This window comes from Mobula birostris, chromosome 9 (genome assembly GCF_030028105.1).
Source record: "Mobula birostris isolate sMobBir1 chromosome 9, sMobBir1.hap1, whole genome shotgun sequence".
NCBI lineage: Eukaryota > Metazoa > Chordata > Chondrichthyes > Myliobatiformes > Myliobatidae > Mobula > Mobula birostris.
In genome coordinates, this window is record NC_092378.1 from 2552120 (window position 1) to 2578629 (window position 26510).

The following is a 26510-nucleotide window of genomic DNA, read 5'->3' on the forward strand; positions in this document are numbered from 1 at the left end:
TCAAAAAGGTATCTATCTATCTACAGACACCTCCACATCTATCTATAGACACCTCCACATCTATCGACAGAAACTCCACATCTATTTACAGAAACAGAAACTCCACATCTATCTATAGACACCTCCACATCTATCTACAGACATCTCCACATCTACACAGTATATATGAAAGCTCATCTTTCTAAAGACATCCCCACATCTATCTACAGAAAATCCACATCTGTCTATGGAAACTCCACATCTATATACAGACACCTCCACATCCGTCTACGAACAGCTCCTCAACTACCTACAGACAGCTCCACATCATTCACAGAAAATCCACATCTATCTACAGAAATATCCACATCATCTACGAACAGTTCCACATCTATCTACAGACACTTCCAAATCTAGCAACAGAAAATCCGGTTCTATCTACCAATGCCTCCACAACTATCAACAGACATCTCCTCATCTATCTACAGAAACTCCACATAAACACATTTGCACAAACAGACACACACATTTACCCAGATATGCACATATACACAAACACACACACACACACACACACACACACACACACACACACACACACAGAGTTACCAGACTGAATCAGAATATCGGACGGTGCCTTGACATGAACCTGTAACATTCACACCTGACCTGCCAACTCTTCCTCCTTGTGTAGTGTAGATTGCAACTCGATACTCACGATCCATATCAGACACCTGTGTTCCCGAGTTATACTCAGGTAGCCAGTAAATCCAGCGACCAACACGAGACTTCCCGCTGCCCACATCACATAGATACCTGGTAAGAGGGAAGAAGGGCACAACAGGCCATTCAAGTTCATGTTCAAATTCAGTTTATTGTCATATATTTCATACAATGTATGTTACCAAACGGAAAAGGTGTTCCTCTGGACTGATGTGCACAGCATAGTACATATAACTCACACGCAATTGTCATTCAACTGTACACACGTATACTCCCAAATGAAACAATGTTCTTCCAGATCAAGGTGGACAATACGGGACTTACAACACAAAGTAATATTACCACAATAAATTAACAGACCCTCATTTTGCTTGACTTCAGTCATTTTGCGACAATTCTTTCCTTCAGTGGGTCATGGTCTTGCTTGGTGCCCCACCCTGATAGACATCCAACTCCCTCAAGGACTAATCAAGGGATGTTTGCTCTCCCCACCCCTCCACCCATCATAGTGCCTGATGGATCATTTGAACTAATCTCACGGAACTGATTTCTGTAATACAACTGGATTCTGAGAGCAGATAATGTGAGGAATTTCCTGATTTTCTTTCGGGGTAGTGTACCTCTATAAGATCTCACAGAGTCATTGATTGGTACAACTCCATCCAAGCTAGCCCCATATCCTTTCCAACCATTTTTATCTATATTTTTGTCCATGCCCATAAGACAGAGGAACAGAATTAGGCCATTCAGCCCATCAAGTCTGCTCTGCCATTCCATCATGGCTCATTTATTATCCCTCTCAACTCCATTCTCCCACCGTCCCGCCATATCCTTAGATGCCCTGACTGATTAGGAAACTATCAACTTCAGCCTTAGGTATATGTACAGACTTGGCCTCCTCTGCAGTCTGTGGCAGAGCATTCCACAAATTGACTACTCTCTGGCTAAAAAAATTCCTCCTTACCTCTGTTCTAAAGGGTCGCCCCTCAATTTTGAGGCTGTGCTCTCTAATTCTGGATACCCCCACCATACGAAACGTTATCTCCACATAAGACCATAACACCATAAGACATAGGAGCAGAATTAGGCCATTTGGCCCATCAAGTCTGCTCCACCATTCAATCATGGCTGATCCTTCTCTTTCTCCTCCTCAACCCCAGTTCCCAGCCTTCTCCTGGTAACCTGTGATGCCACATCAGGAGCCTTCAATCTCTGCCTTAAATACACTGAATAATCTGGTCTCCACAGCTGCATGAGGCAACAAATTCCACAAATTTACCACCCTCTGGCTAAAGAAATTTCTCCACATCTCTGTTTTGAATGGATGCCTCTCTATCATGAGGCTGTGCCCTCTTGTCCTAGACTCTCCCACCATGAGAAACATCCTTTCCACATCTACTCTATCTAGGCCTTTCGACATTCAAAAGGTTTCAATGAGATCCCCCCTCATCTTTCTGAATTCCAGCAATAACAAACCCAGAGCCATCAGACGTTCCTCGTATGATAACCCTTTCATTCCTGGAATCATCCTTGTGAACCTTCTCTGGCCCTCTCCAATGCCAGCACATCTCTTCTAAGATGAGGAGTCCAAAATTGTTCACAATACTCAAGATGAGGCCTCACTAGTGCCTTATAGAGCCTCAGCATCACATCCCTGCTCTTGTATTCCAGACCTCTTGAAATGAATGCTAACATGGCATTTGCTGTCCTCACCACCAACTCTACCTTCAAGTTAACCTTTAGGGTGTTCTGCACAAGGACTCACAAGTCGCTTTGCACCTCAGATTTTTGGATTTTCTCCCCGTTTGGAAAATAGTCCGCACATTTATTTCTACTAGCAAAGTGCATGACCACGCATTTTCCAACATTATATTTCATTTGCCACTTTCTTGCCCATTCTCTTAACCTGTCTAAGTCCTTCTGCATCCTACCTGTTTTCTCAATAATACTTGCCCCTCCACCAATCTTTGTATCAGCTGCAAATTTGGCAACAAAGCCATCTATTTCATGATCTAAATCATTTATATGCAGCATAAAAAGAAGTGGTCCCAACACTGACCCCTTCGGGGAGGCAATCGCGTCTGATCTGGGCCGACATTTACGAGCTGGGCAGCACCTAATTAATTAGCTTGTTTATTTCTGCTTTTTTCTTAAAGATGTGCTGGGTGTGTTCTGGCTACCGCTGTACCATTGAATTCTTCGCGGCAATGTATCAGTCCGCGGCCCAGAGGTTGAGGACCATTATCTATCCTACTTGTAACCTCCTCAAAGAATTCCAACAGGTTCATCAGGCAGGATTTTCCCTGAAGGAAACCATGCTGAATTTGTTCCATCTTGTCCTGTGTCACCAAGAACTCCATCACCTCATCCTTAACAATTGACTCCAACATCTTCCCAACCACTGAGGTCAGGATAACTGGTCTACAATTTCCTTTCTGCTTCCTTCCTCCTTTCTTAAAGAGTGGAGTGACATTTACAATTTTCCAGTCCTCTGGCACCATGCCAGAGTCCAATGATTTTTGAAAGATCATTGCTAATGCCGCCACAATCTCTAACGCCACCTCTTTCAGAACCCTAGGGTGCAGATCATCTGGTCCGGGTGATTTATGTACTTTTAGGTCTTTCAGCTTTTTGAGCACCTTCTCACTTGTAATAGTAACTGCACCCACTTCTCTTCCTTCATACACTACAACATCAGGCACACTGCTAGTGTCTTTCACAGTGAAGACTGATGCAAAATACCCATTTATTTCATCTGTCATCTTCTTGTCCCCCATTATTATTTCTCCTGCCTCATTTTCTAGTGGTCCTATATCCACTCTCATCTCTCTTTTATTTTTTACAAACTGTATTTAAAAAAGGTTTTACTATTCACTTCGATATTATTTGCTAGCTTGCTTTCATATTTCATTTTTTTCCCTTGTAGTGATTCTTTTAGTTGCTGTCTGTAGGTTATTAAAACTTCCCAATCTTCTATCTTCCCTCTAATTTTTGTTTTGTTGTATGCCCTCTCATTTGTTTTTACAATAACTTTGACTTCCCTTGTCTGCCATGGTTGTACTATTTTGCCATTTGAGTACTTCTTCATTTTTGGAATACACATTTCCTGCACCTTCCTCATTTTTCTCAGAAACTCACGCCATTGCTGCTCTGCTGACATCCCTGCCAGCAGCTCCTTCCAGTTTACTTTGGCCAACTCCTCTCTCATACCACTGTAATTTCCCTTACTCCACTGAAATACTGCTACATCAGACTTTACTTCCTCTCTATCAAATTTCAAGTTGAACTCAATCATATTGTGATCACGGGTTCCTAAGGGTTCTTTTACGTTAAACTCCCTAATCACCTCCAGTTCATTACATAACACCCAATCCAGTACAACTGATCCCCTAGTAGGCTCAATGACAAACTGCTCGAAAAAGCCATGCAACAAACTCACTCTCTTGAGATCCATTACCAACCTGATTCTCCCAATCGACCTGCATGTTAAAATCTCCCATGCCTATCATAATATTGTCCTTTTGACTCGCCTTTTCCATTTCCTGTTGTAATCTGTGGTCCACCTCCCAGCCACTGTTGGGAGGTCTGTATATAACTGCCATCAGGGTACTCTTCCCTTGCAGTTTCTTAACACAACCCACAAGGATTCAAGATCTTCTGACCCTATGTCACATCTTTCTACTGATTTGATGCCATTCTTTACCAGTAGAGCCACGCCTCCTCCTCTGCCTACCTTCCTATCCCTCCGATACAATGTAACCTTGGATTTTCAGCTCCCAACTACAACCATCCTTCAGCCACGATTCAGTGATGGCCACAACATCATACCTGGCAATCTAGTCCTTTCAATATTCAGTAGGTTTCAATGAGATCCCCCTGCATTCTTCTAAATTCCACTGATACAGGCCCACAGCTACCAAACGTTTCTCATATGTCAAGCCCTTCATTCCTGGAATCATGCTTGTGAACCTCCTCTGGACTCTTTCCAATGACAACATGTCCTTTTTGAGATATGGTGCCCAAAACTGTTGACAACACTTGTGACAAAAGTACAGTCTGACTAGTGTTTTATAAAGGCTTGGCATTATTCCTTTGCTTTTATATTCTATTTATATTCTTATTATATGCTTTTATATTCTGTTCCCCCTTGAAATAAATGCCAATATTATATTTGCTTTCTTTACAACAGGCTCAACCTGTGAATTAACCTTCTGGGAGTCTTGCATGAGGACTCCGAAGCCCCCCTGCATCACTGATGTTTGAACCTTCTCCCCACTTAGATATTAGTCCACACTATTATTCCTTTCATCAAAAATGCATTCTCATACATTTCCCAACACTGCATTCATCTGCTACTTTTTTGCCCATTCTTTCAATTTGTCTAAGTCCTGCTTCCTCAGCACTACCTACCCCTTCACCTACCTTCGTAAGATCCGCAAACTTTGACAAACAATGTGAAAGCCAGCGGTCCCAATACTGACCCCTGAGGAAAACCACTAGTCACTAGCAGACAACCAAAAAAGGCCCTTTTTATTCACAGTTGCTACCTCCTCCCTGTCAGCCATTCGTCTATCCATACCAGCATCTTTCCTGTAACACCATAGGATTTTATCTTGTTAAGCACCCTCATATGAGGCACCTTATCAAACACTGTCTGAAAATCCAAGTAAATGACATCCACTCCTCTCCTTTGTCTACCCTGAGCATCCAGTCTGCCTTCATTGTCACCGGTGACTTCAATGGAGCGTCACTGTCTCAGGTCTCTCCGAAGTTTTGCCAACACATCCAGGTGAGCACACAGGGAGATAGCATACTCGACCAATACTACTCTCCCTTCCTCAGTGCTTACAAAATGCTCCTCCGCCCGCCGTTTGGAAAGTCAGATCACTGCTCCATCTTGCTACTGTTGAGGTACAGGCAGAAGCTGAAACAAGAAGCAGCCATCGTTAAAACCATCCACAGCTGGTCTGCCCAGTCGGTCTCCATGCTACAAGACTGCTTTGATGACGTTGACTGGAATATCTTTCATGATGAGAATGTCTCCGAGTTCACAGAAGGGGTCACGAGTTTCATCCAGAGTGCATCGAGGATGTTGTCCCCCAGAAATTGGTCAGGGTCTATCCAAACCAGAAACCCTGATCAACAGTTCTGTGCGAGCAGTACTTACTGCACGACACAGAGCTTACGTTGCCAGTAATCAGCAGGAGCTCAAGAAGTGTACCTACAATCTGCACAAAGTCATCAAGGCAGTGAAACGACAATACAGGGACAAGGTCCAGACACAATTTTCCACCAACAACACACGCGGCTTGTGGCAAGGTCTGCACACCATCGCAGACTTCAAAGCTAAACACAGTGGAGTTTCCAACTTCGCTGACTCTCTCCCAAATGAACTAAATCTTTTTTACACTTGGTTCGATGTCGCTAACACTGATCCCCTGAGGAGAGCCACTGAAGTGACCTGCACATTAATCATCTCTAGGTACGCAGGTAGTTTTCACGAGTGGACAGTCACAAGGCCGCGGGACTGGATGGCATCCCAGGGCGGGATGTGCATGGCACAACTGGCAGGTGTGTTTACATTTTTAATCTCCCCCTCTCCCAGTGTAGAGTGCCCTCCTGCTTTAAAACATCCACCATTGTCTTTGTACCTAAAAAGACCAAGGTAATATGTCTGAATGACTGGTGTCCTGTTGCACTCACCTCAATAACATGCAAATGCTTTGAGAGGCTGGTCAAGGACTACATCTGCAGCTTGCTACCACCCACACTGGACTCCGACAATTCGCCTACCGACACAACCGATCGACAGATGACGCAATAGCCACAGCTCTACACACCGTCCTTACACATCTGGAGAAGAAGGATGCTTATGTGAGAATGCTGTTCTCGGACTACAGTTCAGCATTCAACACCATAATTCCCTTCAAGCTCGACAAGAAGCTCAGAGACCGTGGCCTTCCCCCTGCCTTGTGTAGCTGGATCCTGGACTTCCTGTCAGATCATCGGCAGGTGGTAAGAGTGGGCTCCCTCACCTCTGACCCTCAACACAGGTGCCCCTCAGGGCTGTGTCCTAAGCCCCTCCTTTACTCTCTGTATACCCATGACTGTGTTGCCACCCACAGCTCCAATCTGCTAATTAAATTTGCTGATGACAGCACATTGTTTGGCCTAATCTCAAATAATAATGAGGCAGTCTACAGAGAAGTCATCACCCTAACGCAATGGTGTCAAAAAAACCTCTCCCTCAATGTCACAAAAACAAAGGAGCTGGTTGTGGACTACAGGAGGAATGGAGATAGGCTAACCCCTATAGACATCAATGGATCTGGGGTTGAGCGGGTGAACAGTTTTAAGTTACTCAGCATACACATCACCGAGGATCTCACGTGGTCTGTACACACCAGCTGTGTGGTGAAAAAGGCACAACAATTCCTCTTTCACCTCAGACGGTTGAAGAAATATGGTTTGGGTACCCAAATCCTTGGAACTTTCTACAGGGGCACAATTGAGAGCATCCTGACTGGCTGCTTCACTGCCTGGTATGGGAACCGTACTTCCCTCAATCGCAGGACTCTGCAGAGAGTGGTGCGGACAGCCCAGTGCCTCTGTAGGTGGGACCTTCCCACTGTTCAGGACATTTACAAAGGCAGGTGTGTAAAAAGGGCCCAAAGAATTCATTGGGGATCCAAGTCACCCCAACCACAAACTGTTCCAGCTGCCACCATCCGGGAAACGGTACCACAGCATAAAAGCCAGGACCAGCAGGCTCTGGAACAGCTTCTTCCACCAAGACTGATTAATTCACACTAATTTGAGTGTATTTCTATGTTACATTGGCTGTTCTATTTATTATAAATTATTAAAAATTATTATGATTGCACATTGCACATTTAGACGGAGACAAAACGTAAGGATTTTTACTCCTCATGTGTGTGAAGGATGTGAATAAAGTCAATTCAATTCCTACTTGAATAGATTTGTCTGGCAAGATTTCCCTTGATAGAAACCATGCTGGAGTTGATTTATTTTATCATTAATCTCCAAGTACCTCAAAACTTCATCCTTAATAATAGATTCCAACACTTTCCCAACCATTGAGGTTCATCTAATTGGCCTGTAATTTCCTTTATTTTGCCTTCCTCCATTCTTAAAGAGTGGAGTGACATTTGCAATCCTCCAGTCCCCTGGCACCATGCCAGAATCAAGTGATTCTTGAAAGAGCGATGCATCGGTTATCTCCGGACTCTGGGATGTAGTGGATCTGGCCCTGGTGACTTATCCACCTTCAGACCTTTGAGTTTGCCTAAACTTTTTCCTTTGTAATAGCAGTAGCACTCACTCTGCCACACTGCTAGTGTCTTCCACAGTGAAGGCAGATGCAAAATACCCATTAAGTTCAACTGCCATTTCTTCGTCCCCATTACTACCTCATCAGCATCATTTTCCAGTGGTCCAATATCAACTCTCACTTCCCTTTTACCATTTATATAATTGAAAACACTTATAGTATCCTGCTTATATTATTGGCTAGTTTCACTTATATTTCATCTTTTCCCTTCTTCTTACTTTCTCAGTTGCCTTTTGTTGGATTTTAAAAGCTTCTCAATCATCTAAATTTCCACTCACTTTTGCTGCCTTATATACCCTTTCCTTGGCTTTTATGCAGTCCTTAACTTTCTTTGTCAGCCATGGTTGCCTACCCCTGCCATTTGAGGACTTCTTCCTCTGTGGTGTTCTGCCGTCATGCCCACCAGTAACGTCCTCCAATCCACCTGGGCAAGCTCCTCTCTCACGCCACCTGGACAAGCTCCTCTCTCATGCCACCTGGGCAAGCTCCTCTCTCACGCCACCTGGACAAGCTCCTCTCTCACGCCACCTGGACAAGCTTGTCTCTCACGCCACCTGGACAAGCTCCTCTCTCACGCCACCTGGGCAAGCTCCTCTCTCACTCCTCTGTAACTCCTTCATGTTAAGCTCCCTAATAAGATCTGGGTTATTACACAACACCCAATCTAAGGTAGTCTTTCTTGGAGTAGGCTCAAGAACAAGCTGCTCTAAAAAGCCATCTCGTAGGCATTCAACAAATCCCCTCTCTTGCGATCTGACACCAATCTGATTTTCCCAATCCCCTTGCATATTGAAGACCCCCATTACAATTGTGTCATTACCCTTATTACGTGCCTTTTCCAGCTCCCTTTGCAATCTCAACCCCACATCTTGGCTACTGTTTGGAGACCTATATATGATTCCCATAGTAATTTTTTTTACCCTTTCAATTTCTTAACTCCACCCACAAAGATTCAACATTCTCTGACCCTGTCACCTCTTTCTAAAGACGTAATTCCATCTCTTACCAACAAGCCACACCACTGCCTGTGCCTTCCTCCCTGCCCTTTTGCTACAAATGAAACCCCGTTGGTTTCCTTGGCTGCGTAAATCCAGGGAATACACACTCTGGTCCCACCAAACCCGTGAGATTGAGATGGCTCTCCACCCCAACTCCGGTTTGTGCGGCTGCTGTGTAATTTGCTACCCTGTTACAACTCAGTGCCAAGAAATAACAGACAGCACACTGCATACGATTAAAGGAATTATATTTATGAATAATAACTAAAGAAAACCACAAAAAGGGCCCATTTTAATTAAACAGTCAAAGGTGCACAACTTGGAGCTCAACCCTTCCAAAAGTCATATTCACCAAGCCTTTGTCGACTGCAGCACCTTCTCCATCGAATCGCAGTTCCCACCGGGTCAAATCTTAAGACTGGTTCTCTCCAGCATCTTCCCTCTTCATCTCCAGATGAACAACGGACCCAACTCACATTCCAAAGCACCCATTATCTTCAACCATAACCCAAACACTGCTTCTACAGAAAGACCATTACGATAGCAGTGAAACCTTTCCCAGGGTGTTACACAAAGTATATCCTTTGATGTTAAACTCCCAGCTATGGCCTTCTTTCAGCCATGACTCAGTGATGACCACAACATCATACTGACCAATCTCTAATTGCACCACAAGCTCGTCCGCTTTATTCTGAATGCTACGCCCATTTAAATACCGCACCTTCAGTCCTGCAGTCTTTGCCCTTTTGAATTTGGCCTCTGTGGTACAATTTAACTCTTTGCTCTGTCTGCATTTGTACCCAATCATTGGCCTGTCCTTCCTTACACACATCATCTACTTGTAAACCTGCTGGTTCATCCTCAGCTCTATCATCCTTGTTTCCATCCCCCGACACATTAGTTTAATCAAGAACCTATCAAATATTTTAAATATACCAAATAACTTGGCCTCCACAGCCATCTGTGGCATGAAATCTACAGATTAGAGTCATAGAAAAGTACAGCACATTAACAGGCCTATCTAGTCCAACCAAACCATAGCCCTCCATATACCTACAATTCATGTACCTATCCAAACTTCTCTTTAACATTGAAATCCAGCTTGCATGCACCATTTGCGCTGGCAGCTCATTCCACACTCTCATGACTGTCTGAATGAAGAAGTTTCCACTGATGTTTCCCTTAAACTTTCACCTTTCACCCTTAACCTGTGACCTCTAGTTGTTGTCCCACCCAACCTCAGTGGAAAAAACTTACATTTACCCTACTTATACCCCTCATAATTGTGTATACCTCAATCAAATCTCCCCTTAATCTTCTACATTCCAAGGAATAAAGTTCCTATCCAATTTTCCCTTATAACTCAGGTCCTCCAATCCCAGCAACATCCTTGTAAATTTATTCAATCTTACTTACATCTTTCCTTGAGGTAGGTGACCAAAACTGCACACAATACTCTAAATTAGGCCTCACCAGTGTCTTATACAACTTCAACATAACATCCCATCTCCTGTACTCAGTACTTTGATTTATGAAGGCCAATGTGCCAAAAGCTTTCTTTGCCACTCTATCTACTTGTGACGCCACTTTCAATAAATTATGGACCTCATTCCCAGATGCCTCTGTTCTAATACACTCCTCAGATTGTCCTCTTTTGGTTGTTTGACATTCTTTGTTTGTGTGTAGCTTTTCATTGACACTGTTGCATTTCTTTGTTCTACTGTGAAGGTTAGCAAGAAAATGAATCTCGTGGTTGTATATGTAATGTACTTTCAACTTTGATCCTTTCTCTCACATTTTTAGATTAAACTCCAATCAATATACAATTATGTACTGTGTAAGCTATCTTATGTAGTAAGAATTTTTGTGTTTTTTAATTTATTACTATGCTGTTTATCTTGTTTTTTTTTGTTTTGCATGGATCCCCTGTCTTATAAAGACACTGCCCAGAAGAAGGAAATGGCAAACCACTTCTGTAGAATAATTGCCAAGAACGATCATAATCATGGAAAGATCATGATCACCATGTCACACAATGTGGCACGTAACAAATGAATGAGCATCTAAAAGCAGCACAAAAAATGCTGGAGGAACTCAGCAGGTCAGGTGGTATCTATGGAGGGGAATAAACAGCAATGTTTCAGATTGAGACCTTTCATACTGATGTAAGGCCTCAACCCAAAACATTGATTGTTAATTTCCCTCCATGGATGCTGCCTGATCTGCTGAGTTCCTCCATAATTTTTGTGTGATGCTTTGGATTTCCTGTATCTACGGAATCTCTTGTTTTTAAAATCTAAAAGCAGCCATCCTTGTGCTTACTGCACCTAAGGTCCACCCTCGCTCAAATCAGGTCTTCCTGTACCACATAGCAGATGCTGTGACCCTGAGCTACCACAGGGGGCGCTGAGACAGTCCTGGGAGATGTGGGGCTGCAATAAGAAGCTGGGAGGTGATAGGTGGAAAAGGTGAGACAAAGGACTCTAATGGGAGAGGTGAGGGGACTGTGGGGAAAAGGAGCACGGGCAGATGAGGAGAAAGGAAAAAAGGGGAGCCAGAATGGGCATTGGAAAGAGAGTGGGGAGGGGCAAGAAATTACAGGAACTTCTAGGATGACAACTGGGAACAGGTAGGATTGGAGAGTAGCAGACACCAACAGAATCAACAAACTCATTCGTAAGGCCAGTGATGTTGTGGGGATGGAACTGGACTCTCTGACAGTGGTGTCTGAAAAGAGGATGCTGTCCAAGTTGCATGCCATCTTGGACAATGTCTCCCATCCACTACACAACGTACTGGTTGGGCACAGGAGTACATTCAGCCAGAGACTCATTCCACCGAGGTGCAACACAGAGCGTCATAGGAAGTCATTCCTGCCTGTGGCCATCAAACTTTACAACTCATCCCTTGGAGGGTCAGTCATCCTGAGCCAATAGGCTGGTCCTGGACTTATTTCCTGGCATTTACATATTACTATTTAATTATTTATGGTTTTATAACTATTTAATTATTTATGGTGCAACTGTAACAAAAACCAATTTCCCCCGGGATCAATAAAGTATGATTATGAATATGACTAAATGACATCCAAGACCTTTCCTGAGAATGGCAGGAAATCTATCCTTTACACTCATTCAAGGTTTACGTTGTTTACAGGATGTGGATGTTTCCACAAAAGTGCCAGGCTGCATGTTTGAAGAAGAATAAATCCCCTCTTGTCGAGGAATAAGGGGATGCCTGACACATGTACACAACATTAGGACAGGCAGAGATAGAATCATCTTCCCATAGTATAGGCATCACACATTTAAGATAAGAGGAAGGGGTATGAAAGCAGATCTGAGCAGTAAGTTTGAAATTGATTGAAAAGGGGAATTCATATCAACCATTCTCAAAGATATGTAAAACCCTCTGCAACATTAAGCACGTTTACAATGAGTGCTGTCGCGGGAACGCAGCACCCATCACCAAGGACAGCCACCAAGCAGACCTTGCTCTCTTCTCGCTACTACCATCGGGCAGGAGGAACAGGAGTCTTAGGTCGTACACCACCAGGTCCAGAAGTAGTTATAACCCCACAACCATCAGGCCCCTGAACCATTATGGAGAACTTCACTCACATCAATGCTGAATTGACTCCACAGCATAAAGGCTCACTTTCAGGGACTCTATACAACTCACATTCTCAGTATTATTTATTTACTTGTTTGCATAATTTGGCTTCTTTTGTACATTGGTCATTTATTGGCCTTGTTTATGCATTGTATTTCATAAATTCTATTGTATTTCTTTATTGTTCTGTAAATGCCCACAAGAAACATAGAAACATAGAAAACCCACAGCACAATACAGGCCCTTCGGCCCACAATGCTGTGCCGAACATGTACTTACTTTAGAAATTACCTAGGGTTACCTATTGTCCTCTATTTTTCTAAACTCCATGTACCTATCCAGGAGTGTTTTAAAAGACCCTATAGTCTCCTACCTCTCATTATCTTATACAGCTCTATCAGGTCACCTCTCATCCTCCGCCGTTCCAAGGAGAAAAGGCCAAGTTCATTTAATCTATTCTCAGAAGACATGCTCCCCAATGCAGGCAACATCCTTGTAAATCTCCTCTGCACCCTTTCCATAGTTTCCACATCCTTCCTGTGGTGAGGTGAACAGAACTGAGCACAGTACTTCAAGTGGGGTCTGAGCAGGGGCCTATATAACTGTAACATTACCTCTCGGCTCTTAAACTCAATCCCATGATTGATGAAGGCCAATGCACCGTATGCCTTTTTAACAGCAGAGTCAACCTGCACAGCAGTTTTGAGTGTCATAAGGACTCGGACCCCAAGATCCCTCTGATCCTCCACACTGCCAAGAGTCTTATCATTAACATTATATTTTGCATCATATTTGACGTACCAAAATGAACCACCTCACACTTATCTGGGTTGAATTCCATCTGCCACTTTTCAGCCCAGTTTTGCATTCTATTGATGTCCTGCTGTAACCTCTGACAGCCCTCCACACTATCTACAACACCCCCAACCTTTGTGTCATCAGCAAATTTACTAACCCATCCCTCCACTTCCTCATCCAGGTCATTTACAAAAATCACAAAGAGTAAGGGTCCCAGAACAGATCCCTGAGGTACACCGCTGGTCACCGACCTCCATGCAGAATATGACCTGTCTACAACCACTCTTTGCCTTCTGTGAGCAAGCCAATTCTGCATCTACAAAGCAAGGTCCCTTTGGATCCCATGCCTCCTTACTTTCTCAATAAGCCTGGCATGGGGTACCTTATCAAATGCCTTGCTGAAATCCATATACACTACATCTACTGCTCTTCCTTCATCAATGTGTTTAGTCACATCCTCAAAAAATTCAATCAGGCTCGTAAGGCACGATCTGCCTTTGACAAAGCCATGCTGACTATTCTTAATTATATTATGTCTCTCCAAATGTTCATAAATCCTGCCTCTCAGGATCTTTTCCATCAACTTAACAACCACTGGTCTATAATTTCTTGGACTATCTCTATTCCCTTTCTTGAATAAGGGAACAACATCTACAATCTTCCAATCCTCCGGAACCTCTCCCGTCCCCATTGATGATGCAAAGAACATTACCAGAGGCTCAGCAATCTCCTCTCTCACCTCCCACAGTAGCCTGGGGTACACCTCACCTGGTCCTGGAGACTTATCCAACTTGATGCTTTCCAAAAGCTTCAGCACATCCTCTTTCATAATGTCTATATGTTCAAGCTTTTCAGTCCGCTGTAAGTCATCCCTACATCGCCAAGATCCTTTTCCATAGTGAATACTGAAGCAAAGTATTCATTAAGTCCCCCTGCTATCTCCTCTGGTTCCATACACACTTTTCCACCATCACACCTGATTGGTCCTATTTCTCACTTATCCTCTTGCTCTTCACATAGTTGTAGAATGCCTTGGGATTTCCTAATCCTGCTCGCCAAGGCCTTCTCATGGTCCCTTCTGGCTCTCCTGATTTCATTCTTAAGCTCCTTCCTGCTAGTTTTTTGAACCTTTCATAAGTTTTTCTTTTCGTCTTGACTAGATTTTCAATGGCCTTTGTACACCACGGTTCCTGTACCCTACCATCCTTTCCCTGTCTCACTGGAATGCAGAATGCCACACAAATATCCCCTGAATATTTGCCACATTTCCCTGAGAACATCTGTTTCCAATTGGAGAATAGGGTTGTGGGGGATAATAAATCAGCCATGATGAAATGGTGGAGCAGACTCGATGGGCTGAATGGCCTAATTCTGCTCCTATGTCTCATAGTCTCCTTCCCCTCCGCCATCAGATTTGTGGGTGATCCATGAACCGACCTCACTACTTTATACTCTTTTTGCACTATTTATTTTAGTTAATATAACCTCATTGTAATTCATAGTAATTTTTATCTATTGCACTGTACTGCTGCCACAAAACAACAATAACACATTCTGAATTCTGATTCTAGAAAACAGGCCCTTCAGCCCAACTCATCCATGCTGAACAGGATGTCCTTCTAAGCTACATCTTACCCACCAGCTGCCACCTCCCAACTCGACCCCTCCCTCATGCCCAGCTGGCTCCTTCTGCCCAGCATCCCCTCCTCATCCGGATCACCTACAATCTCCTGCCTTACGCCTCTCTCTTCCCTTTCTACCAACGCTCTCCTCTCCGCACTCTCAGTCACTGAGGCAGGCTTTTGAAACGTCGACCACCATGAATGCTGCCCGACCCATGCATTTCCAACAGCACTTTATTTTTTACATGAATATTGGGTGGCAGGGTAGCTTAGTGGTTAGCACATCTGCTTTAAAGTGCCAGTAACCACTGAACAGGGTTCAAGTCCCACCACTGCCCGTCAGGGGTTTGTACGCTCATGATCGTGTGGGTTTCCTCCAGGTGCCCTGGCTTCCTCCCACATTCCCAAGACATGCTGTTGGGGTTAATGAGTTGCAGCCATGCTATGTTGGCATCTGAATCATGGCAACACTTGCGGGCTGTCCCCAGCATAACCTTTGCTGATTTGATTTGACGTAAGCCACACATTTCACTGTTTGTTTTGACAAATAAAACTTTTAATTTTCATCCTTAATTCCTGCGATAAGGGACTACATCTACAAGGAAAGCTTGTTATGGCTGTGGGGTGGTTTAGTTCAGAGCAAGAGCTGACATGATGGAAACTGCTTAGGGGTTGAAGAGTGAGGTTGATCCCATGGCTGGAGACTCAAGGATTGGAAGGCACCGGGTTTAAGCCAGAGGGGAACTAAGTTATAGTGACCCGATGAAAATAGTTCCCCTTGTGGGATTGTTTACACCTAGTCACTGCATTGGAGATTGAGGAGGGAATTGGATAAAGAAGTTTACACAGCTATGAGGAACATGCTCTCTTCTCATTGCTGCCATCAGGGGGGTGATACAGGAGCCTGAAGGCAGACACTCAATGCTTTAGGAACAGCTTCTTCACCTGTGCCGTCAGATTTCTGAGTGGACAACGAGCCAACCCATGCACTCAGTATTTTTGCACCATTTTTTTTATATGTATATATTTATATATATACACGGATACAATAGGGTCCTTTCGCTCCTGGGTAGGTACATGGACCTTAGAAAAATAGAGGGCTATGGGTAACCCTAGGTAATTTCTAAGGTAAGTACATGTTCAGCATAGCATTGTGGGCCGAAGGGCCTGTATTGTGCTGTAGGTTTTCTATGGTTCTACGTCCTATATATATTTCTCATTGTAACATAGTATTTTATGTATTGCACTGTACAGCTGCCACAATACAACAAATTTCACAACATATGTCCGTGATAATAAACCTGATTCTGATTCTGGATTGGCTTATTATCGTCACACAGACCAGTGACAGCGTGAAAAACTTTTCATACATTCCGCACATCAGTACAAAAGGAACACAGAACGCAGAGGTTGTGGACACAGCTCAGCACATCACAGAAACTAAACTCCCTACTTGGAGACTGTCCACACTTCTCACTGCCTCGGGAAAGCAGCCAGCGTATTGAAAGTCCCCACCCACCCCGGACATCCTCTCTTCCATCAGGCAAGAGATAACAAATGCCTGAAAGCATGTAGCACTAGGCACAAGGACAACTTCGACCTGATTGTTATGCAAGGCAAATGCAATGCCAGCTTTCACTTTGAGGGGACTAGAATATAAATCAGTGATGTAATGCTGAATCCTTATAAGGCATTGATTTCTCCAACTTCCAGTAATTACCCCCCCTTCTTCTATTCCCCACTCTTACCTCTTCTGTTTACCTGCTATCACCTCCTCCTCTCCTCTCTCCAATGGTGCACTCTCCACTATTCTCAGATTCCTTCTTCTCCAGCCTTTTGCCTTTAAACCCCATCATCTCCCAACTTCTTACTTCATTACCCTTCCCCCTCCCAAAGTTTCACCTATCACCTTCTATCTTGTCTTCCTTTCCCTCCCCCTACCTTCTTATTCTGGCATCTCTCCCCTTCCTTTCCAGTCCTGACGAAGGGTCACGGCCCAAAACATTGACTGTTTATTCATTTCCATAGATGCTGCCAGACCTGCTAAGCTCCTCCAGCATTTTGTGTGCTGATCCCGAAGGGTTGACTGCTCGGAGGTTTTACAGAATCTGAGAGATTGGACGGACATCAAGGCATTGTCTCTCACTGACCTTATCCTGTCAGTGAGAGCAGAGTGTGGGCTGGCAGATGGGTCAGGGCCTACGGTTTCGGGATTACTCCGTTAATCCGAGTTTATCTCCCCGAGGTGATAGCGGAGAGCCTTACGACCAGAACTTACCAATGCTGAATCGTTCGGCATTCTCATCAACCTCGAAGAGGCTCCTTGTCCTCTGATCAAAGCGGAACCAGAAACCCACCATCAAGATGATGAGGCCCAGGAGCTGAAAAACATCAACGAGATGCTTCTGAGGTCACAGCATCACTTATACCAAAAAGCAAACCGCTGGACCAACTTTGGAACAGAGCTGCCACTTTAGCTCAGTAGTTAGCACAGCTCGGGCATCGGAGGTCAGTGCTCAGAGCTGGTGTCCTCTGTAAGCAGCTTTGTAGTTGCTTTGGTTTCCGCCTAAAGTCCAAAGACGTATTGGTTAGTATGTTAATGTTACTGTAACTCCCCAACCCATCTCCACCCCCTCCCCATCCCTCCACCCCTCCACACCCCTCTCCCCTCTCCCCACCCATCCAAAACTCTCCCCACCCCCTCTCCACATCCCAACCATCCCCTTCCCACCTCCTCTCCACCCCCTCCACACCTCTCCACCTCATCCACACCCATTTCCCCACCCCTCCACCCCCCCACCACCTCTGTCTACCCCCTCCCCACACCCTCTCCACCCCCTCCCCATCCCCTCACCCCCTCTACACCCCTCTCCCCTCTCCCCACCCCCTCTCCACATCCCAACCTCTTCCCACCACCTCTCCACCCCCCTGCACCCCATCCACACCCATTTCCCCACCCCTCCACCCCCTCACCACCTCTGTCTACCCCCTCCCCACCCCCCAACCACCCCCCTCCACCCCATCCACATACATTTCCCCACCCCTCCACCCCCTCACCACCTCTGTCTACCCCCACCCCCACCCCATCACCTCTTCACCCCCTCTCCAAATCCCAACCACCCCACCACCTCTCCACCTCTGTCTACCTCCTCCCCAGCCCCTCTCTCCACCCCCACCCCATCACCTCTCCACCCCCTCCACTCCCTTTCCAACCCCTCTACCACCCTCCCCATCCCATCCATCCCCTTTCCACCCCTTATCCACCCCTTTCCACCCTGTCCACCCCCTCTTCACCCTATCCCCATCCTCCACGCCATTTCCACCCCACCCCTTTCAACCCCTCCCCACTTCCTCCTCACACCCTCTCCACCCCTGCCCAGCCCCTATCCACACCCTCCTCACCACTTCTCCATCTCTGGAGGACTGGAAGGTAGCAAATGTTGTTCCCTAGTTCAAGAAAGGGAGTAGAGATAACCAAGAAATTATAGACCCAGTGAGTCTGACTTCAGTGGTGGGCAAGTTGTTGGAGAAGAACCTGAGAGACAGGATTTATGAGCATTTGGAGAGACATAATCTGATTAGGGATAGTCAGCATGGCTTTGTCAAGGATAGGCCATGTCTTACAAGCCTGATGGAATTCTTTGAGGATGTAACAAAACACATAGATGAAGATAGAGCAGTGGATGTAGTGTATATGGATTTCAATAAGGCATTTGATAATGTTGCGCATGCAAGACTCCTTCAGAAAGTAAGGAGGCATGGGATCCAAGGAGACCTTGTTTTGTGGATCCAGAATTGGCTTGCCACAGAAGGCAAAGGGTGATTGTAGATGGTTTGTATTCCACATGGAGGTCAGTGACCAGTGGTGTTCTGCAGGGACCCCTGGGACCCCTCCTCTTTGTAATTTTTATAAATCAAGCGGATGAAGAAGTAGAAGGATGGGTTAATAAGTTTTCTGATGTCACAAAGGTTGGGGGTGTTGTGGATAGTCTGGAGGGCTGTCAGAGGTTACAGTGGGACATTGATAGGATGCAGAACTGGGCTGAGAAGTGGCAGATGGAGTTCAACCTCCCTCTGCAGTTGGATCCTCGACTTCCTAACCGGAAGACCACTATCTATGTGGATTGATGATAACATCTTCTCTTCACTGACGATCAACACTGGTGCACCTCAGGGGTGTGTGCTTAGCCCACTGCGCTACTCTCTCTATACACATGACTGTGTGGCTAGGCATAACTCAAATACCATCTCCAAGTTTGCTGACGATACAACCATTGTTGGTAGAATCTCAGGTGGTGACGAGAGGGCGTACAGGAGTGAGATATGCCAACTAGTGGTGTGGTGCCACAGCAACAACCTGGCACTCAATGTCAGTAAGACGGAAGAGCTAGTTGTGGACTTCAGGAAGGGTAAGATGAAGGAACACATATCAATCCTCATAGAGGGATCAGAAGTGGAGAGAGTGAGCAGCTTCAAGTTCCTGGGTGTCAAGATCTCTGAGAGTCTAACCTGGTCCCAACATATTGATGCAGTTATAAAGAAGGCAATACAGCAGCTATACTTTATTAGGAGTTTGAAGAGATGTGGCATGTCAACAAATACACTCAAAAACTTCTATAGTTGTACGGTGGAGAGCATTCTGACGGGCTGCATCACTGTCTGGTATGGAGGGGCTACTGCACTGGACCGAAAGAAGCTGCAGAAGGTTGTAAATCTAGTCAGCTCCATCTTGGGCATTAGCCTACAAAATACCCAGAGCATCTTCAAGGAGTGGTGTCTCAGAAAGGCAACGTCCATTATTAAGGACCTCCAGCACCCAGGGCATGCCCTTTTCTCACTGTTACCATCAGGTAGGAGGTACAGAAGCCTGAAGGCACACACTCAGTGATTCAGGAACAGCTTCTTCCCCTCTGCCATCTGATTCCTAAATGGTCACTGAAGCTTTGGACACAACCTCACTTTTTTAATATAAAGTATTTCTGTTTTTGTACATTTTAAAAAATCTATTCAATATACGTAATTGATTTACTTGTTTATTTATTATGTTTTATTTTATTTTTTCTCTCTGCTAGATTATATATTGCATTGAACTGCTGGTGCTAAGTTAACAAATTTCACGTCACATGCCGGCGATAATAAACCTGATTCTGATTCTGATTCTGATTCTAAATGTGAAGTGGTTCATTTTGGTAGGTCAAATTTGAAGACAGAATATAATATTAATGGTAAGACTCTTGACAGTATGGAGGATCAGAGGGATCTTGGGGTCTGTGTCCATAGGACACTCAAAACTGCTGCACAGGTTTCAGTGTTGTTAAGAAGGCGTATGGTGTGTTGGCAGTCATCATCTGTGGGATTGAGTTCAAGAGCCGTGAGGTAATGTTACAGATATATAAGACCTTAGTCAGATCCCACTTGGAGTACTGTGTTCAGTTCTGGTCACCTCACCACAGGAACTGGAGGACGTAACTTATGAGAATAGGTTGAGTGAACTTGGCCTTTTCTTCTTGGAGCTACAGAGGATGAGAGGTGACCTGATAGAGGTGTATAGGATGATGAGAGGCATTGATCATGTTGATAGCCAGAGGCTTTTCCCTAGGGCTGAAATGGCTAGCACGAGGGGGCATAGTTTTAAGGTGCCTGGAATTTGGTCCCGAGGGGCTGTCAGGAGTAAGTTTTTCACACAGGGAGTGGTGGGTGGGTGGAATACACTGCTGGCGATGATGGTAGAGGCAGATACAATAGGATATTTTAAGAGCGTCTTAGATAGGTAAATGGAGCTTAGAAAAATAGAGGGCTATGCACTGGGGAAATTCGAGGCAGTCTCTAGAGTAGGTTACATGGTCGGCACAACATTGTGGGCCGAAGGGCCTGTAATGTGCTGTAGATTTCTCTGTTCTCTGTTCTATGTTCTAGATAGAGTGGAGAGTCAGGACTTTTTTCCAAGGGTGGAATAATTTTCCTGGGACGAATACCAGGGGACATAATTTCAGGACAATTGGAGGAAAGTATAGGGCGGATGTCAGAAGTAGGTTTTTTACACAGCGAATGGTGAATGTGTGGAACATCTTGTCAAGGGTATTGGTAATGGATATCTAAGAGACTCAGTGGTGTTGGGGATGGGGAAGGAATGGTTGATATTTTGGGTTCAAACATCATGTCAGGGCTGAGAATGGAGAGAGGAGATAGTCAAATAGCAGTACTTAAAGACATTCGGACAGGTCCTATTTAATTATTTTCCCTCTCTTCCTTCAAACCTATGCACTCTAACTTTTAGTTCCCCTTCACTGTGAAAAACACTCACCCTACCTATTTGCCATGATTGTGAACACCCCTGCAAGGTCAGCCTTCAATCCCCCGCGCTCCAAACAATTAAGTCCTGGCCTGTCTGACATCTCCCTTTAACTTGGGTTCTCGAGTCCTGGCAACATTTTTGTAAATCTTTTCTGCTTTCTTTCCAGTTTAATGAGGTATTTCCTATAAAAGGGAGATCAAAACTGTACACAGTACCGTGACTGCGGTCTCACCAGCATCTTGTACAGCAGGGAGGGGACAGGAAGCAGGAAAGCACCGGCTGGTTACTTTAGCAGCTGTCACAAGGAAACCCATCGGCAGATATTGGAGTATAGACTGAGTGGACAGCCAGAGACATTTCCCCAGGGCAGAAATGGCTAATACAAAAGGGTATACTTTTAAGACGATTGATAAAAGTATAGTTTATGTCAGAGCAAAATTTATTACAGTGAGTGGTGGTTGTGTGGAATGCCCTGCCAGGGGTGGTGGTGGAGGCAGATATATTAGGGACATTTAAAAGACTCTTAAGCATGTGGATGAAGGAAAAATGGAGGGCTATGGGGAAGGGAAGGGTTAGATTGATCACAGAATAGTTTAAAAGGTTGGCACAACATTGTGGGCCAAAGGGCCTGTACTGTGCTGTACTGTTCTGTATTCTATGAAAGTTGACACTACTGAATGTATTGACCATGGACATAAAAGGTTTGGCACTGTTTTATCTTTGAAATGTATTTTTAGGCACTACTGTAGTCTTACCAACTCCCAAAGTTAAGAAATGAATTGGTATTGCTTCCTGCGTGCCAAAGTCACAAACTTCACAAACAACTTAGAAAAAGAGAGGGTTATGGGTAACCCTGGGTAATTCCTAAGATAAGGACATGTTTGGCACAACTTTGTGGGCCGAAGGGCCTGTATTGTGCTGTAGGTTTTTCATGTTTTCTACGTTTCTAACGCCGCCTTCAAATTTACTTGGTCCATCTCCAACCCCTCTCTCACTTTATCTGAGTTCACAACTTCCTGCAGCTTCGTGCAGTCCTGTGGAGTAGCCCCCCAGCCCACCCCACCCAAACAGATGATAATGCATGCAAGCTGATGCCTCTTCCAGGAGAAGATCCTTCCTCTCCCAGGGGTGAGATGTCTGGAGCTTCGGATGACATTTCTGTCGCTCTGGGTTTTATGGGATGGGGTTGCCAGCCCCATGGCCAACCCTCCCCCTTTCCCAGCTGAACTTGGGACCCATCCATGGTGGATTCCCCACTGTAAACCATCCCGGGTGGGGTGAGGTATCTGGAGCTTGGGAAACCATTTGCAGATCCTCTGAAGAAAGGGATGTTTTCAGTCCTCCATCCAGTTTTACATGTTTTTCCTCATTTTAATTCACAGTGCTCGCCTTTAAAACATGACTTGCTCTGTGATCATTTTACACAATGTCAATTATCAAAGCTTCTCAGTATTTCTACAGATGCGTCACAAACAAAAGTTCAGAAGCTGCAGATAATCATAAAGCTCTGGAAAAAATAATCGTTGCCTCAGTAAAGCAGCCAACACAATCGAAGACCCCGCTAACCCCGGACATTCTCTCTTCTCCCCTGGATGCATTATGGCAACAGTTCTGCCTGTGACCACAAGAAACTGCAGAGAGTTGCAAACACAGCTCAGCACGTCAGGGAAACCCTCCCTACGGACTCTGTCTATTCTTCTCACTGCCTCAGTAAAGGAGCCAACATAATCCAAGACCCACCCACCTGGACATTCTCTCTTTCCCATCTCCCATCAGGCAGAAGATACAAATGCCCGGAAGCATGTCCCACCAGGCTCCAGGACAGCTTCTACCCTGCTGTTATCAAACTTCTGAACGGATCTCTTGTACAATAAGATGGACTCTTGGTCTCATTCTCTACCTCATTATGAACTTGCACTTTATTGTTAACCTGCACTGCACGTCTTCAGTAGTTGTTACACTTTATTCTGTGTTCTGTTGTTGTTTGACCTCACTCTGCCTCTGTGTAATGATCTGATCTGTATAAACACTATAGGTTCTTAAGGTTGACATAGCAGGGAAGAGGGGTGAGTTTGTGGGATTGCTCCTACTACCTATTAAATGCTCCCAATGACATGCATCTCAAATAGCCTCTGACAACCGAGTCCAGCTCCTGGCCTTCACGTTTGGCTTAGCTACTAAACCACTGCTGACGGGAGAAGGGGAAAAGTGGGTTATTGGCGCCTTAAAACCAGTCGCTTCCAGTCCGAGCTCTTCAGCCATGCTTGGCAGCTCACCTAGGAGAAGGAAAACTGATGTTGTCACAGTCCCGGCCGTCCCTCCCGTTTATTCCTCATGTTCTCCTGATTCCCTTTTCCGTGTGTGTATGTGTGTGTATGTGTGTGTGTGTGTGTGTGTGTGTGTGTGTCTGTGTGTGTGTGTGTGTGTGTGGTCTCCCGGGCTTCCAGATTGCGACGCACCTGAATCTCATCTAACCTGCAGCATAAATACCCCGGCTTTCCATCCACTCATCGCCAAATCGTTGTTCTAGCCAGTGTGGCGGTTCACGTCTAGGCCACTTAGAATTTGTACTGTATTCTAAGTTTTGTTTCCGCGCTGTCGTTTGCCTGCGTTAACTCTGTCTCTCCGTGTTAACAGGAGCATTGCATGCCGCCTGCGTTCCCGTTCATCCTCCTGCCTGCCGTTCTCCAGCCACGCTCACACCCAGGTCTGCATCCCTGATCTGCCCCGTCCCGCCGCTCGCCTGCACTCTCCGCTGGCTCGGTGGTTAAACGCCGCGCTCTCACCGCAGCGACGCGGGTTCGATCGCCGGTCAAGCCTCGCTCACTCCTCTGCTTCCCTCTGCCTAATCCTCACTCCCCTGCCTTCCCTGCAACCATTAATAAACACTCTTCAGAGTACTCTCTCCGTGTCAGTGTCCTGCATTTGGGTTCGCCCGTTCGACGCAACAGATGTCAGACCTCCACTAGGCTGTACCTACTCATGGAGAAGAGTTCAAGAGTTAAACCTCCGGGAAAAATCTGGAGCTGGAGCCCCGAATGCGGAGTTCAACTGACTGACAACTCCTGCAACATCTCCGATACCAAACTGTATCGGTCTGTGCTGTTGCTTTGGATTCGTCAGCTGCGGGGAAAGGGGGAGTTTGCTGCTCGACCGCCAGCTTGCTTTCGATATACTGGGGTGCCTGTACAACATAGACAGTTAAAATGTGTCATCCATGGTCAATCCTGACTAACAGAGCGCCTCAAACATTGTACAAGACAAACTTTTTACTGTCACAAACAAGGGAAGATCTGCTGATGCTGGAAATCCGAGCAACGCACTCAAAATACTGGAGGAACTCAGCGTCTATGGAAAAGTCGACGTTTTTGTACGTGTGACAATACTGTAACAAACCAACTCCAACACAAATCAGAGACAAAGTTCAAATCAGATTCGGAGTTAGTTCGACACATTTCATGACAAATCGCAGTGATATTAAACGTGATTTGATTCTGAGTTGTCACATAGATATACAGTGAACCGTCTTAAATGCTTCCGATCAGAAATTAAGACTTACACTGTTTTGAAAAACATCACGAGGCTCAGACACAAACAAGCACAAAGTGCAACTTACCGCGAAGACTAAGTTGAGAGCGATAAGACAGTATTTGAAACACCTAGCGTGTAACTCGGCCATGCTGACTGACAGTCCGTCGGGAACAGCTTCACCCTGAGATGCTTTATGTTCTGCTCAGAAAGCCAGCACTCTGGTGTTTAAAGGAAGGCAGTGGCGGGGACACTTCCTGTCAGACTCTCGACTTGCTGCGAAATCTGGTGCCTCTCAGAGTTCCAGCTGGTAGTCACACTCAACTACAGGGAAATCTGCTGAGGGACTTAATGGGGGATTAGAAAAAAGTTGCAGAGGGTTGTAAACTCTGCCAGTTCCACCATGGGCACCAGACTCCCCAGCTTCCGAAGCATCTTCAAATGGCAATGCCTGGAAAAGGTGGCATCCTTATTAAGGACCCCATCACCCGGGACAAGCTACCATCAGGGAGGAGGTACAGGAGCCTGAAGACACACACTGAACATTTCAGGAACAGCTTCTTCCTCTCCGCTCTCAGATTTCTGAACGGACAATGAACCCATGAACACGACCTCACTACTTTTGTTCTCTTTTTGCAATATTTATTTAATTTAATATTTATCATTGTAGTTTATAGTATATCGTATGCATGGCTACTGCCAAAAAAGAAATTTCATAACATACGTCAGTGATATTAAACCTGACTCTGATTCACAGGGTGGGGAATGCACAGTCCTACACTTCTCTCATCACTGCTGGTTGGCTGTGTCACAGAGGGGCATTGCAAACGGACCCAAATGCAAGACACAGACACCGAAGTACAAGGAACAGGACTCTTCTAGAGTAGGGACGTGACAGGATACAGATAAGGAGCAGGGACAAGAACGCAGACTAAGGCTTGGACCCCTGAGCCAGAGACTGGACAAAGACCCAGAACCTGGGTCTTGCCTTGGGCTCGGGCCCCAGAACCAGGCATGGACATGACATGACTGCAGGACTTGAGGCTGGGGTCTTGGTCTTGGGCCTTGGCCTTGAGGCCAGCAGGCTGGGGTCTTGGGTCTTGGGTCTTGGGTACTTCGAGGCTTGGGTATGGACTCCGAGCCAGAGACTGGGGGGGGGGGGGGGGGGAGGGGAAGACAGGGAGGGGAACAGGACCGTCCAGCAGGGAATCTCTGGTTTGCAGAGGTATTTATGTCTCAGCCCCAAAACGAGAAACATGTGCCCACAACAGAAACTGGAGAAAACCAGAAACCCCAGAACAAGGAACCATGAACCAGACCGTGAACCAGAACTTGGACTTCACGGACTGGACTATGACACGTGGTTTATTTTTGAATTGTACATCTGTAAATTTGCATATTTTTGATCAGCTTGAGTGAAAAAGGTTACAGATGGAAGCCTGACGGAGAGGAGACCAAGCTGGGCTCACTCTCGTTCCAGAATGTTCCACGGTAAATCACAGCAGTGGCTTGAACCAGGGCTGCGATCTCCAGGTACGTTCTGCTCACAAGCAACCTGGGAACATATTCAGCCAGTGGGTGTTATGGCCAATAAGATGGATGGA

The 26510-nt window shown here is 45.4% G+C and overlaps 1 protein-coding gene across 1 annotated transcript in view; it reads right to left on the minus strand.

The window, feature by feature from the left end:
* The window catches only part of LOC140202478 (CD9 antigen-like), a 43355-nt gene extending 18160 nt beyond the window's left edge, over window positions 1-25195 (minus strand). Inside the window, exons 1-3 of the mRNA XM_072267362.1 lie at window positions 24995-25195; window positions 17362-17464; window positions 698-795 (exon numbers count right to left, since the gene is read on the minus strand). Coding sequence (XP_072123463.1) covers window positions 698-795; window positions 17362-17464; window positions 24995-25057 — 264 coding nt within the window. The 5' untranslated portion in view covers window positions 25058-25195. The remainder of the gene's footprint in view (window positions 1-697; window positions 796-17361; window positions 17465-24994) is intronic.
* Between the last annotated feature and the right edge of the window lie 1315 nt (window positions 25196-26510).